Genomic DNA, 14671 nt, shown 5'->3' with positions numbered 1-14671 from the left:
GGGCGGGGCCAGCAGCGCGCGAGTTTCCGAGCAGCCTTAAGGAAGAATTCTTGCGCTTAGTTTGTCAGGCCTCCTGTTCAGCGAGTCGCCTTGATACTCTTGGAAGCAGGCAAAACAGGAGTTCAAGTTCCTGTGCTTCATCTTGCTCGCAAGTTGAATGAGGTGGCAGGTCACCCTCTCAGCCCCCCAATTTTGTCACCTGCAAAATGGGAGTCATGTGACTACTGAGTGAAGGGTTCAGGAGATTTCCAGAGGAAGCCATCTAGTGGGCCCAAGTTTTATTTATTTATTTTATTTATTTTTTTTTTTTTTTAATTTTTTTTTTTCAACGTTTATTTATTTCTGGGACAGAGAGAGACAGAGCATGAACGGGCGAGGGGCAGAGAGAGAGGGAGACACAGAATCAGAAACAGGCTCCAGGCTCTGAGCCATTAGCCCAGAGCCTGACGCGGGGCTCGAACTCACGGACCGCGAGATCGTGACCTGGCTGAAGTCGGACGCTTAACCGACTGCGCCACCCAGGCGCCCCTAGTTTATTTTTTTTAATGTTTATTTATTTCTGAGACAGAGAGCATGAGTGGGGAAGGGGCAGAGAGAGAGGGAGACACAGAATCAGAAGCAGGCTCCAGGCTCTGAGCTGTCAGCACAGAGCCCCACGCAGGGCTCGAACTCACAAACCGTGAGATCATGACCTGAGCCACCCAGGCGCCCCTAGTGGGGCCAAGTTTAAGAGACTCTTAAAAACAGAACAGAGGGGCGCCTGGGTGGCCAGTCGGTTAAGCGTCCGACTTCAGCCAGGTCACGATCTCGCGGTCCGTGAGTTCGAGCCCCGCGTCAGGCTCTGGGCTGATGGCTCAGAGCCTGGAGCCTGTTTCCGATTCTGTGTCTCCCTCTCTCTCTGCCCCTCCCCCGTTCATGCTCTGTCTCTCTCTGTCCCAAAAATAAATAAACGTTGAAAAACAGAACAGAGGATTGATGGGGGGTGGGTGATGGGTATTGAGGAGGGCATCTTTTGGGATGAGCTCTGGGTGTTGTATGGAAACCAATTTGACAATAAATTTCATATTAAAAAAACTAAAAAAATATAATAAAAAAATAAATAAAAAAGTATTTGTTTTGCGGGGACCCCTGGATGGCTCAGTGAGTGGGGTGGAGCGTGTGACTTTTGATCGCGGGGTTGAGTTCGAGCCCCACCATTGGGTGTAGAGATTACTTGAAAAAAATTTTTAAGTATTTGTTTTTAACTAAATGGAGAAATGACAACATAACAGAAAGTTCAAGAACAGAGGGGTAAATACTAATGATTTGCCCACTGGCTGCCAGCTGCAACTGTATTTCCGTCTCTTTTTAAGTTCGTGTTTCCAAAGATAAACGTAATCACAGTTTGCGCACAATTTTTTATCCCGCTTCATTCGTTGAACAAGTCAGGGATTCCTCTGTCACAGTGTGTAAATAGCATTGCGAATGGCGACAGACCACCGATCGGCTGGCTAAACAGTTTCCTCCTGGTGGGCATTCAGATTGCCTCCGTGTTTAGTAATTACTAATAATGCCGCCACAAACAGCTTCGAGAGTAGTTTTTCTCCAGAAGTTTGCTTTTGACACCTTAAAACTCCCGCCAACGGGACCGGGCCTGTACAGCCCCGCCCTGCGCCGAAGAGTCGCGATCACGTGCTTAGCTCTCCGCCGCGAGGGTTTCTGGGAGAACACGGACCCGGAAGCGGAAGTCCAGGGGTCACCCGTCATTTCCTTTAGTGAGAGGAGCGCAACGGCTCTCTTTTTCCTTCGCTCGGCTGATATCTCAGCATGAAGGAGGTAAAGAGCGAGCGGGAGCGAGGGAGCCGACGGAGGCACCGCGACGGGGACATGGTGGCGGCGGCGGCGGTGGTGGTGAAGGTGAAGCAGGAGCGCCTCAGCCCGGAAGCCGCGCCTCCCGCCCACCGCCGCCCAGATTCCTCTGGCGGTAGCGCGTCCCCGCCGGCCGGCGAGCCGGGCCGCCCTGGTCACCGAGGGAACCGAGCCCGAGGAGGTAGCCGGTAAGTGGGAAAGCGCCCGGGACGGACTTGGGTCGGGCTCATTGAGAAAGGACAGGGCTAGCGTGAGAAACACACCTTGAATGCTGAGGGCAGCAGCTTGGATTTAATCCTAAGGTGGTGGAAGTGACCCGGTCGTGCTTGTGCTAAAGAATGTTTACTCCGGTACGTGTCTCTTGCGTTAAGCGCCTGATGCCTAATGGGCAGGATCCCCGCCCCGTCCTTCATCCCTGTGCCCAGCACGTGTCCGAGTACGGCCCAGCAGATAGCATTAATCAAGTTGAAATAAAAGATGTGCCCCATCTGTCTACAAATGGAGTGCTGTCGTTGGCTTTCCACTGATCTGCCTCCAGATGTTTCCCGTCGAGAGCCTAAGCGACCTACCTGGTAGAGGTTTAGAAGAAAAATGGTCTCTTGATAGACCCGTTGATTTATTCCTTCAACATAATTTTTACTGCCTGTTAAAGACTGCCCTGGGTACTGGGGCCTCAAAGGTGAAGGAGATGGGCCGTGTCTGCCCTCGCAAAATTGATGTGCTCTCGCCTTGAGACAAAGTAACAGAAAATAGTGTCAGTTAGTAACCAGTGTTAGGAAGAGGTTAAAACAGGAATGGGATAGAGCTTGAAGGCGAGTGAGAGAAGGCCTCTCTGAAAAGGTGCCATTTGAGTTGAGACCCAAATAAGAATAATCTAGCCTTGTAAAGATCCAGGCTGAGGAGACCCTACGTGCCAAGAACCTGAAGCAGAATGAACGTGATTGTTCTAGAAATAGAAAAAAAGAGCACAAACCGCCTAGTGATCAAGGAGAGTGTGGTAGGAGTGAGGTGGGAGAGGGAGGAGATAGAGCCAGGGACTTGCTGACGGGTGGAGGTGATTGTTGGAGGTGGGGGGGGGGTAGGGAGCCGCTGGTGGTGACAGTAAAGAGAGTCAAGGGTGTCTTCTGGGTGTTTGGCTTGAGGAGCAGGGTGCATGGTGGTGCCAGTTACTGAGATGGCAGAGACCGAGGGAGGAAAGGGTGTCGAGGGGTTGGGACGCAAGGATTATGCTCTGTGAGGACGTTCAGCAGGCAGCTGTGTATGTGGGTCTGGAACGCCAGGAAGACGTCAAGGTTTGGAGAGTGGAGCCCCTGCCTCCTTTAGTGTGAAAAGCAGAGGCGTTCACAAATGTGCTGTTTGTGTTAGTAGGTAAGCTTGATAACTTGAAGTGAATTTGTATGGGGGAAGGGAAATTGAGATAAAACCCTGTGTGTGCCATGCTCTGAAAAGGTCCCCAGCCAAAAAGAAAAACAAGTCCTCAGGGAGAAGAAGCAAGTCTCCACGAAGTAAGAGAAGCCGAAGCCCTCACCACTCGACAGTCAAAGTGAAGCAGGTAAGTGCGCTGAGATGTTTTGCTACTAGGTGCAAATCTAGAGCCTCTTCCCATCATAACTACAGAGTGCTTTGTATGTGTTTTACCTGTACCTGTGATGGGCTTTTCTAGAAACTGGGTTTTTGTGCTTGTTTTCTGCTGGTTTATTAAGCTAAACTTTTTTGTTTTAAGATCCTTGTTGATTCACATTCAGTTGTAAAAAAGGAAACGCAGAGGTGCTCTCTTTACCTTGTTACTCCCGCTGGCACCGTCTTAACGGAATTCTGGTACAGTATCACAAGGAGAATGTTGACGTCGCTGTGGTCCAGACGCGAAACATTTCCGTCACCACAACGACCCATCCTCTTGTCCTTTTATAGTCCCGCCCACATCCCTCCCACCCTTAGCCCTCAAGTCCTGGCAACTTCTCATCTGTTCCCCAGTTCTATAGTGTTGTCACCTCAAGAGCGTTATGTAAATGGAGTCATACGCATCACCTTTAGGGATTGGCTCTTCTCACTCAGCACGGTTCTTCTTCGGAGATCCGTTCAGGTTGTTGTATCTGTCGGTAGTTCGTTCCTCTTTATTGCTGAGTGACTCCCAGTGGTGTGGGTTTAACCATTTGCCCACTAAAGAACATCGGGGTTGTTTGCAGTTTGGGGCTATTACATAGAAGGTTGTGATGGCACGTTTGTGTACGGGTTTTTGTGTGGACATGTCTTCATTTCTCTGGGATCAATGCCCACGAGTGCAGTCGTTAGATTGTAAGGTCGTTGCCAGACCGTGTTCCGGAGTGTCTGGCTGCATTAGTTTGCTGGGGCTCCCATAACAAAACACCGCAGACTGGATGCTTGAAGCAACAGAAGTGAATTTTCTCATAGCTCTGGAGGCTAAAAGTCCAAGTTCAAGGTGTCAGCAGGTTTGCTTTCTCCCGAGGCCTCTTTCCTTGGCTTGCAAATGGCTGCCTTCTTGGCTGTGTCCTCACATGGGCTTTCCGCCGTGGGCTCATCCCTGGTGTCTCTCTTCGTGTAAGCATAGCAGTCATATTGGATTAGGGCTTTGCTGGCATTTAACTTAACCATGTCTTTAAAAACCTTATCTCAAAAAAAGAAAGAGAGAGAGAGAAAGAAAGAGAGAGAGAAAGAAAGAGAGAGAGAGAGAGAGAGAGAGAGAAAGAAAGAAAGAAAGAAAGAAAGAAAGAAAGAAAGAAAGAGAAAGAAAACAAGAAATTCCACAAAAATGGTTACATTCAGAGGATGGGGTTGGGACTCGACATGATGCATCTTGGGGGTACACGATTCAGTCCATGACCGTGGCCGTGCTGCTTCACGTCCCACTGGTACTGTGCGTGACCCACTTTCTCTGCATCCTCCCTGCTGCATTCTCAGCACGTGGTGTTGACGGTGTTTTTGTTTCAGCCATTCCAGCAGCCGTATAACGATATCTCATTGCGATTTTAATTTGCATTTCCTTGATGGCTAACGATGCTGAACACCGTTTCATGTGTTCATTTGTCATCTGTATATCCTGTCTGGTGAAATGTCCCTTCGTGGCTTTTGCCTGTTTTCTAGTTGGTATATTTGCTTCCTTACTGGTGAGTTTGTAGACTTCTTTGTATATTCTAGATACTAGGCCTTTTTGGGTATGTGATTGGCAAATACTTCCCTTCAGTCTTGTATCTTGTCTTTTTCTTCACACAGCAGGGTTTTTCTCAGCAAAAATGTTAAATTGTCATGAAGTTCAGCTTGTCAGCTTTTACTTTTTATGTTTTATGGATCGTGCTTTTGGCGTCATGTCTAAGAACTTTATGCCTCGCTCTGGATCCCGAAGACATGTTTTTTTCCCTACAAGTTTTACATTTAAGTTCATGATTTGAGTTTGGTTTGATATAAGGTGCAAGGCCTGGGTTGAGGTTCATTTTTTGTCTTGCCTTCCTTGAATTGCTTTTGTTCCTTAATCAGTTGGGGCTATGTGCATCGGTTTATTTCTGATTCTGTGTTCTGTTCCACTGATCTCTCTCATTCTGCCAATACCACACAGTCTTGATTATTGTCACTATATAGTAAGTTTTGAAATAGTAAGTCTTAAAAATGGCTTAGCTTTACTAGTTCCTTTGTCTTTCCGTATAAATTTTAGAACAATCTTGTCTGTGTCTAAAAAAAAAATCTTGCTAGGATTTGGATAGAAATCACATGAAGCTGTATTTTGGGAAGAATTGGCTTTTTACTAGATTGACTCTTCCAATCCATGAACACTGTACGTGTCATTTGTTTGGATTTTTTTTTTAATTCTTTTAAAGTATGTATGTATGTATTTATTTTGAGAGAGAGCGCATGCATGCACGTGCACATGCACGAGTGGGGGTAGGGGAGAGAGGGTAGAGGAGAGAATCCCAAGCAGGCCCCACGCTCAGCACGGAGCCCGACTCAGGGCTCAATCTCACAAACTGTGAGATCGTGACCTGGGCCGAAACCAAGAGTCATGTGCTCAATGGACTGAGCCACCCGGGTGCCCCTATTTAGATCTTTGATTTATTTCTTCCACATTTATAATTTTCAGCATTCAAGTTCTGCGTAAATTTTGTTAGATTACACAAAGCTTTTTCTTTGGTGGAGTGATGGTGAGTGATACTTTAAACTGCAGTCCACATGTTCTGTTCGTTGCTAATATATAGAAATATAATGAGTTTTTGGGGTGCCTGTTTGGGATTCTCTCTCTCTGCCCCGCCCCCTGCTCATGTTGTGCTCTAGTGTTCTCTCTCTTTCTCAAAATAAATAAACTTGAAAAACATGTATGTATAATTGATTTTTGTGTTTTTGTTATATCCTGTGACCTCATTGAACTCAACTTCTTTATTCCAGGAGGACTTTTTTTATTTGTTCCTTTACAATCTGTATGTGTTTTATTTCCTTGTCTTGCCTTATTGCATTAGCTAGGACTTCCAGCACTATGTCGAATGAGAGTAGTGAGAGCAGACACCCTTGCTTTGCCCTCAATCTTGAGAGACAAGCATTCAGTCTTTTTAAAGAAATTCTGTTAACAGCATGCAAATAGGCATTAAGAAAATGTATTTTCGTGTTAATTTGACAGGCTATGGGTCAACTTTCTGCTACCTTAAAGATATAAAGCCAGGCAGCCTTGATGGTCTGCATATAAATTGATCAGGCCCTGCCCTAGCTGTCTCAGGATACAGCCACGAGAACCACACCACCCATACTAGGCCTGTCAAACCGCTTGTACTTTTTCAGGTTTTTGTTTTTTTCAGTGCACAACTGGCAGCCCTTTACCTGTGGTTTCTAAATGAACATTTTACAATAAATCCTGAGACTTTTATTTATTTTTTATTGTTTTAATGTTTTTTATTTATTTTTGAGAGAAAGAACATGAGGGGGGAAGGGGTGGAGAGAGAGAGGGAGACAGAATCCAAAGCAGGCTCCAGGCTCTGAGCTGTCAGCACAGATCCTGACGTGGGGCTTGAACCCATGAACCATGAGATCATGACCTGAGCTGAAGTAGGACACTCAACCGACTGAGCCACCCAGGTTCCCCAAATCCTGAGACTTTTAGAATGGAACTTTGCTGGGGCACCTGGGTGGCTCAGCCAGTTAAGCGTCCGACTTTGGCTCCTGTCCCGATCTCACAGCTCATGAGTTTGGGCCCGTGTAGGGCTCTGTGCTGACAGCTCAGAGCTGGAGCCTGCTTCTGATTCTGTGTCTCCATCTCTCTCTGCCCCTCCCCTGCTCATTCTCTCTCTCTCTCCCTCTCAAAAATACATAAAAACATTTAGAATGGAACTTTTCTGTGCTTATTGTTTTTGAAGTATCTTTATTTGCTTATCTGTGCTAATTTCCCTCCTGACCTTAAATTATCTCTTTAAGAGCTAATTTCTGTGTATTAATCAGCTGGAAACTTGGAAGTGACTTTCAAGCAAAAGGGCTTGACAGTTGAAACTAAGTGACTTTCACATGGGTTAATCCTAAGGAGGAACGCACACGGCCTGTGACTTAGGCATGACTTGTGCTTGCAGGTATTCTTTTCTCCACCACTGAACGACCATTTAATAAATAAATTTATCGATTGCATGCTCATTGTAAGAACACCCAAGTATGTAAAATGAAAGGTGAGAGTATGGCATATGTAATGTGTGGTTACTTCTCCTGTTATCCCCAATTGCAGCCCCCAACAGAAAAATCACCTGAGTCCCCAGAGGCAACCATTTTATTTCTTACTTATTTTATTTTCATTTTTTAACTTTTTAAATGTTTATTTAGTTTTGAGACAGAGAGAGAGAGAGAGAGAGACAGAGCGTGAGCTGGGGAGGGGCAGGGGGGTGGGGGGGAGACACAGAATTGGAAGCAGATTCAAAGCTGTAAGCTGTTAGCACAGAGCCCGACATGGGGCTCAAACTCCCGAACTGTGAGATCATGACCTGAGCCAAAGTTGGATGCTTAACTGACTGAGCTACCCAGGTGCCCCAGAGGCAACCGTTTTAATAGTTTGATATTTAGTCTTCAAGACTCCATTACTTTTTTCTTTTATGTTTTAGTATGTGTCTTAACATGCAGTTGTTTGGGGGAGGGGCATAGAGGATCCGAAGTGGGTTCTGTACAGACAGCAGAGAACCCGACATGGGGGCTTGAACTCATGAACCACGAGATCATGACTTAAGCTGAAGTCAGACACTCAGCTGACTGAGCCACCCAGGTGCTCCCATAGAGTTTTTTTGGTTCTTGTTTTAATGTTTATTTTTGAGAGAGAGAGAGAGAGAGAGAGAGAGAGAGTGTGTGTGTGTGTGTTTGTTTGAGCGAGAGAGGGGCAGAGAAAGAGGGAGACACAGAACCCGAAGCAGGCTCCAAGCTCTGAGCTCTCAGCGTAGAGCCCAGTTTGGGGCTCAAACCCATGGACTGCAAGTTCATGACCTGACCCCAAGTGGGATGAAGTTGGATCATGAACTGACTGAGCCATCCAGGCACCCTGCAGAATTTTTAATTAAAAAATGGAACCATATTATATATACTATACTGCTTATCAATAATTGAAATTTTAGTTATTTTGTATTACCTGGTTATGTAATTTGTCATATTTTTTTCTTTAGTTTTTGCTAATTTTGCTTGGTCCACACGTATTTGAAATGAAGACTGAGAATTAGTCATTGGAATAGTGCATGTATACAGCCTTATGGGAATTAGAATTCACAGGAGGTGGGGGTGATGACCCAGAGTCTGTGGCTTGTTGTGACTCATTTAATCAGGGATAAAGGACATAATGAGATTAGTCCTGGCAAATGTACTCAAGGTAAGTGGTGGTGGCAAGCTTGTGAATATCTTAAGGTAGGAGGGATAGGCATTGGAAACCCCCTCTTGATGCTTGTCTTGGAGGCTAAAAAGTCTCAAAAACCAGAGTCCTGCTCGGAGTAAGCAGGCCCACTCTTGAGAGTGGGCGGCCAGGAGAAGGCCTTGGGAGCCCGGGAGGCAGTGAGAACTCAGTGCTCAGGTGTACCTTTTGACCCTTTCCGGGTGGGGTAGCCTTGCTTATAGTGTGCGGGGCTCTGTCTTGAACTCTGATGCTTTGGTTATTAGTAAGGATAAGCTTGTTATATTCACGTGTTTATTAGATACTTATTTGTTATGAAAATTACGTGTTAATATCTTTTGCCTATTTTTTTCTGTCGAATTATTTGTGTTACTGATTTATTTTTTTAATGATATATTAATAGATGTTATATGTTTCAAACAGTTTATATCAGGCTGATTTCCAATACTGAGTCTTTTTCAAGAAACCGTGGTATGTTTCTTCATTTTTTCAGGTTTTTAAAAACCATCTATCAGTAAATTTTTATAGGTTTCTTTTTACATGCCTTGCATATTTCTTAAATGTATTCCTGAGTATTGAATATTTTTTATTATTGTTGAAATGAGATCTTTTAAAATTATAATTTTTTCTCATTTTTGACATAAGAGGAAACTGGCTTTCTTTCTTCACATGTTTATCTTGTACGTGACTACTTAACTGTCTCTGTTAGTTGTATTTTCTGTATGTGCTTCCTTACAAGTTTGCCAATAGCTCCATTTATTTCTAGGGCTCTGAACTTGGGCTTGCAGTGTTAGAGCTGTAGTTGGTGACAGCATGGAAATAGTCCGTGTAGCCTTGCAAGGGAACATAACCACCGCTGCCCACCTTATTTCTGTGGGACATTTTGCTCTGAGTGCCAAAGTCCAAATCACAAATGGCTTTTTGAATGCAGCTTGTTCACAGGTTGTGGGCTGCCTTTAATTTACTGGATCTCTTTGAATTTCAGGAACGCGAGGATCATCCCCGGAGAGGACGGGAAGATCGGCAGCACAGGGAACCATCAGGCCAGGAACACAGGCGAGCTAGGAATAGCGACCGTGACAGACACAGGGGCCATTCCCACCAGAGGAGAAGCTCTAATGAGAGGCCTGGGAGTGGGCAGGCTCAGGGACGGGACCGAGACATTCAGAACCTCCAGGCTCAGGACGCGGAGCGGGAGTTTTACAATGCCCGACGACGGGAGAATCGCCAGAAGAACGAAGTTAGTGCCGGCGGTAACGAGCCTCAGGAGTTGGCTCCCCGACCTGGTGGCAACAGTAAGGACAAAGAGGCGCCCGCTAAAGAAAAGCCAAGCTTTGAACTTTCTGGGGCACTTCTTGAGGATACCAACACTTTCCGGGGTGTCGTCATTAAATACAGTGAGCCCCCAGAAGCACGGATCCCCAAAAAACGGTGGCGCCTCTACCCCTTTAAAAATGATGAGGTGCTTCCCGTCATGTACATCCATCGGCAGAGCGCCTACCTCCTGGGCCGGCACCGCCGCATAGCGGACATCCCAATCGATCATCCCTCCTGCTCAAAGCAGCACGCGGTCTTTCAGTATCGGTGAGTGTTTGTAGGAAGAACCAGGAGTGTGGGTAGACGCCGACAGTGTGACGATTACTAACATTTGTGTACACGTGCTTGCGGCAGAATGCCACACTCCTCGGATCTAATCTTTGTCTTAGATTATGAGAATGCGTGTGACATCTGTGTTAGCCGCGTCTGTATTTGGCAGTTTGTGGAGTGCGTCTGTTACCGTTTGGTGCTCGTGACAATCCTGTGAGGAGGACAGGTCACACATCAATATCCCCATTTGACAGGTGTGAAGACTGAAGGTCAGCTTCAGAGTTAGCGCCCTTGACGCTGGAGTCAAAATGCACTGCTTTATTCCCGTTGGGACAGGAGATAAGATAGGTTGAAACATGGGTGAAAGAAGCATCGTGTTGATTATAAACAGCACAAAAGTGTTTCTTCTTTTTCTTGTTCTTTTTTAATTTTTTAACATTTATTTATTTTTGAGAGAGAGAGAAAACGAGCAGGGGAGGGGCAGAGAGGGAGACACAGAAACCGAAGCAGGCTCCAGGCTCTGAGCTATTGGCACAGAGCCTGACACAGGGCTCGAACCCATGGACCATGAGATCATGACCGGAGCCAAAGTCGGATGCCCAACCGACTGAGCCACCCAGGCGCCCCTAAAAGTGTTTTTTCTTAATCACAACAAGAGGTCTTGGATTCTGATGTTAAACTTTTGATCTGCCATGAATTTCCCGGTCTACTCCCTCAGCAACCAGTTCCCACCTTTTCTACTAAGTATATTTATTAACTTGCTCGTAATTTCAAAATCCAGGGCCATAGCATCCCCTTGATTTCCTGGAGTTGACTCGAACTGTGTTCAAGCCAGGTAATTGACATCCTGTGTGTAGGCTGTGTTAGGAAAATAACGGGAGGGCCTCGAGACGGGATTTTGCTCACAGGTTTCTCTCTTTTATCTCTGCTAGGCTTGTGGAATATACCCGTGCTGATGGTACAGTTGGCCGAAGGGTGAGGCCCTACATCATTGACCTTGGCTCAGGCAATGGAACATTCTTGAATAACAAGCGCATTGAGCCACAGAGATACTATGAACTAAAGGAAAAGGACGTACTTAAATTTGGGTTCAGCAGCAGAGAGTATGTCCTGCTTCACGAGTCCTCTGACACCTCCGAAGTAGACAGGAAAGAAGATGAGGATGACGAGGAGGAGGAGGAAGTATCTGACAGCTAGCAAACTAAGAACCAACCCAAACTCTGGAGAGACCTCTTCTTTCTTTGAAGGTTTTGGGATTGACTCAGAGAGTACAAGGGTGCTCTCTGTAATGCCTCTTATTGCCTTAAGTCTTTCCTCTGTTGCTGACCAGCGTATGTTCTAGTATAAGAAAACTGACCTATGTTTGGTTGAACTTTTTCCTGTGGCACATCAGCCACTCGCCTATGGGCATTTGTTTTCAGAACAGTCTCACCAACACATCGTGTTTCAGTAGAAGCATTGTGGCTTTAGTTGGTGCTTCCAGAACTGCTGCCTGGGAGACTATAAACCCTTGGATAAAGGGGAACTGTGGCTTGTTCTCTTTGTACAGTTACTTTATTTATATAGCTGTTAAGCTTCGTGGACTGGGTTTGTTTTTGTTTTGGGGGCAACCCCCTGAACAGAGAATCTTACTAAGCTTTGGTTGTCACCAAAACAGCCTCCAGTATATACCAAAGCTTTGACCTGGTTGAGCTCTTGAGTCACAGAGGTTGATTTTTGCACTTCATTTGGGGGGGGAGGGGTGGGAATGTACCACATGACCTCATTATTGATTATTGGACTTGAACAGATGCTTTATGGAACCTGCTTCAGCATGGACTGTATAGGAAGGTCCTGGCTTCTGCCAGTGGGTGCGGATGTAATGTCACAAGAAGCTGAACTGGAGCATAGATCTGTTTCTTGTGAAGAGTTCTGATTTCTCCATAGAGCATGTACAGAACAATTTTGATCATCTGTTCAACTTTGCATTTTCATTCAAATGTTATCTCCTTCCTTCTTTGCAAAACAGTGTCAGTTTCGTAGCAGGGTCCTTGCTTTATTCTAACAACATATGTATATGTCTAAAGGAGGTTGTGTAGTTTACACATTTCATCTTTTCAAAAACTGTTCAGAGAGGTTGTATTTATCTTCCCAAGGCCAGAAAGCAAGGGAATTGCCCTGTTTCCTAATTTTCCACCAGAGGAATATGTGTAAGTAGCAGAGTCCTAACTACTTGCATATATCGTGTGTTTGTGCGTATGTGTGTATATATAACATTGCGTGTGAAAGAGCTGCATATTGATTTTCATATGGGAATGTTTTGTGACGTAAATGTAATACTACATTATAGGCAAAGGCCTCCCTGCATTTGAAGAGCAGGTTTTCATTTATATGTATTTTTGGGATAAAAAAAATAATAATAATAAAATTTGTAAATACAGCCCCATTTCAAAAGGTTATCCTTTCCTAGCATAGAGGGCCTTGTGTTTATAGGGCCATTTGCAGCTACGGGAATCTTAGTATTTGTGAGGTAAAAATAGCTAGTTGCAGGGGCTGACTTGGGAGGGGCAGGGGTGACACCAGGAAGAGTGAACTTGGGACCAGCAGCAGCTCTGCAAGCCAGACCCTCACATGTCAGCGAGTGAGTGCTAGTCCTGTTGAAGCAGCAGTGTTTTCTGAATTGGCAGTGAAGGGGTTTTCCTTTCCAGAACAGTCCGTCGGGGCAGGTTATACATAGCAGGCCTTGCCCCAGTTGACCCCTGTCCCTGCTCTGTTGCCCTCAGGTGGTCACCTGGCGGGAGAAAGGAGCGGCAATGCAACTTGGTGCTGCCGTCTGCCTTCCTCTTTGAAAAGTATGATGTTGTTAGATTGTCTTCTTCACCATTGTTTTTCCGTTGAGGTCCCACCTACCCATGTGGACTTGGGGCTAAGTGCTGACTAGTGTGGAGGAGGGACAGCTGACTAACATTTATGCAAAAGAAAGGAGATGTTCCCTTTAAAGAGTGAATACGAAAGGAGGTCAGTTAGATGTAGGGAAGCTCTAACAACCAAAGAGCAGTTAGCATTCCCTCTGCCATGTGCTCCACCCTGGCCCCTGGCCACGGTAACTGCTACCTTCCCAACTTTCCTATCTGCCATAGACCCCTAATTGCACCTGTGCCCATCTCAAAGGTAGGTTTTGTTTTGATGGATCCAAACTGATGGCTTTCTCTTGCTGGGATTAGGCAATAACCTGGCCTCTAGGGCCTCCTGTTCAGTTTGTGCTCCTACTACTGCTTCTAGGTAGCCTTGGGCTTCGCTGGAAACACCATCGTTCTGGGCAACATGATAGATGGCCACTTTGCCTATGTTCTTCAAGAAGGGGTCCCAATTGTGAAGTAAACTTGCTTTAGCAGAGGAACAACTTTCTGCATTCAGAGATTCTTGATGCCAAATATCTGGGCATCCTTTTGAATTTTAATTCCTTTAAGCCTGGGTGGCTTAGTTGGTTGTCTGACTCTTGATTTTGGCTCTGATCATGATCCCAGGGTCATGGGCTTGAGCCCCATGTCAGGCTCCACACTCAGTGTGGAGCCTGCCTGGGATTTTCTCTCTCTCTCAATCTCTCTCTCTCCCACTGCCCCTCTCCCCAGCGTGCTCTCTTCCCTCTCTAAAAATATACATGTATATTTTTTATCTCCCTCTCTCTCTCTCTGTCTCTCTCAAGAGACCCGGCCCATCTCTAAAACCAGATATCACCAGCGGACTTCTCATTTGAAGTTGACATAATCCTAAAGCTTTCCTCTTGCAACTTCTTTATTCTCCACCTAGTCTCCACCTTGGCTGCAAATCATCGCTGTCAAAATCAAGCCATCTGCAAAACAGCCCTTTGTTTCTGAGCCCCTCCCCTAAATCCTCTCTGATGATCTACAGTTCTGCTGTGGTGTAGGACAGAATCTGCAGATTTTCCCCATCAAGCCTCTCCCTAGGCCCCTAGTTCCCTATTAGTACATGGACAAAGGACCCCTCGCTCGTTGAGTGCACCTGGTGATGTAGCTTTCAAATACTTTGATTGTAACCTGGTGATAAGTAAAAGTAATCAATTCAGATAACTGGAGTTGTATTCTTGTATGGAGTATGCCGGTATACAATAGAGCTTGATTTTAAAAGGCTTACAACTGAAATACAGATTTCAGGTTGATAATTACTTGATACGGTGCACAGATGGTTATATTTTTTAACATCCTCCCCTTTGTGGAAATTAGTTGTGGTGTGGATGTGGGGAATGCGATGAGATGATGGCATGTTAGTGAAAGCCTAAGCGGGGCACACATACAGCACGCCAGCAGTGCCTGCTTGTGTGATGGCGTTCTGAGCCCACAACATTCCTGCGTTTGTGCGTTTGTACAGGTGAGAAGCCTGCTTGACTTAAAT

At 45.7% G+C, this 14671-nt stretch overlaps 1 protein-coding gene across 1 annotated transcript; it reads left to right on the top strand.

The window, feature by feature from the left end:
* Positions 1-1742: 1742 nt before the first annotated feature.
* SNIP1 (Smad nuclear interacting protein 1) lies at positions 1743-12698 on the top strand. Its single transcript, XM_025912527.2, has 4 exons — positions 1743-2036; positions 3298-3400; positions 9678-10276; positions 11212-12698. Exons 1-4 carry the CDS (start codon positions 1807-1809, stop codon positions 11474-11476), a joined length of 1197 nt encoding a protein of 398 aa, XP_025768312.2. The 5' UTR covers positions 1743-1806; the 3' UTR covers positions 11477-12698.
* Positions 12699-14671: the final 1973 nt, after the last annotated feature.

The sequence above is a fragment of the Puma concolor genome, chromosome C1, assembly GCF_028749965.1.
Source record: "Puma concolor isolate L17-30 chromosome C1, mPumCon1.1.hap2, whole genome shotgun sequence".
NCBI classification, from domain to species: Eukaryota; Metazoa; Chordata; class Mammalia; order Carnivora; family Felidae; genus Puma; species Puma concolor.
This window is presented reverse-complemented; position numbering and strand designations above follow the sequence as displayed.

What these genes read in the sequence shown, in the direction of transcription:
- SNIP1 (XM_025912527.2), top strand. Translation starts at nt 1,807, where the DNA reads ATGAAGGAGGTAAAGAGCGAGCGGGAGCGAGGGAGCCGACGGAGGCAC. An exon ending in CGACAGTCAAAGTGAAGCAG is followed by an intron (nt 3,401 to 9,677) that starts GTAAGTGCGCTG and finishes TTTGAATTTCAG; the next exon opens with GAACGCGAGGATCATCCCCG. An exon ending in CACGCGGTCTTTCAGTATCG is followed by an intron (nt 10,277 to 11,211) that starts GTGAGTGTTTGT and finishes TATCTCTGCTAG; the next exon opens with GCTTGTGGAATATACCCGTG.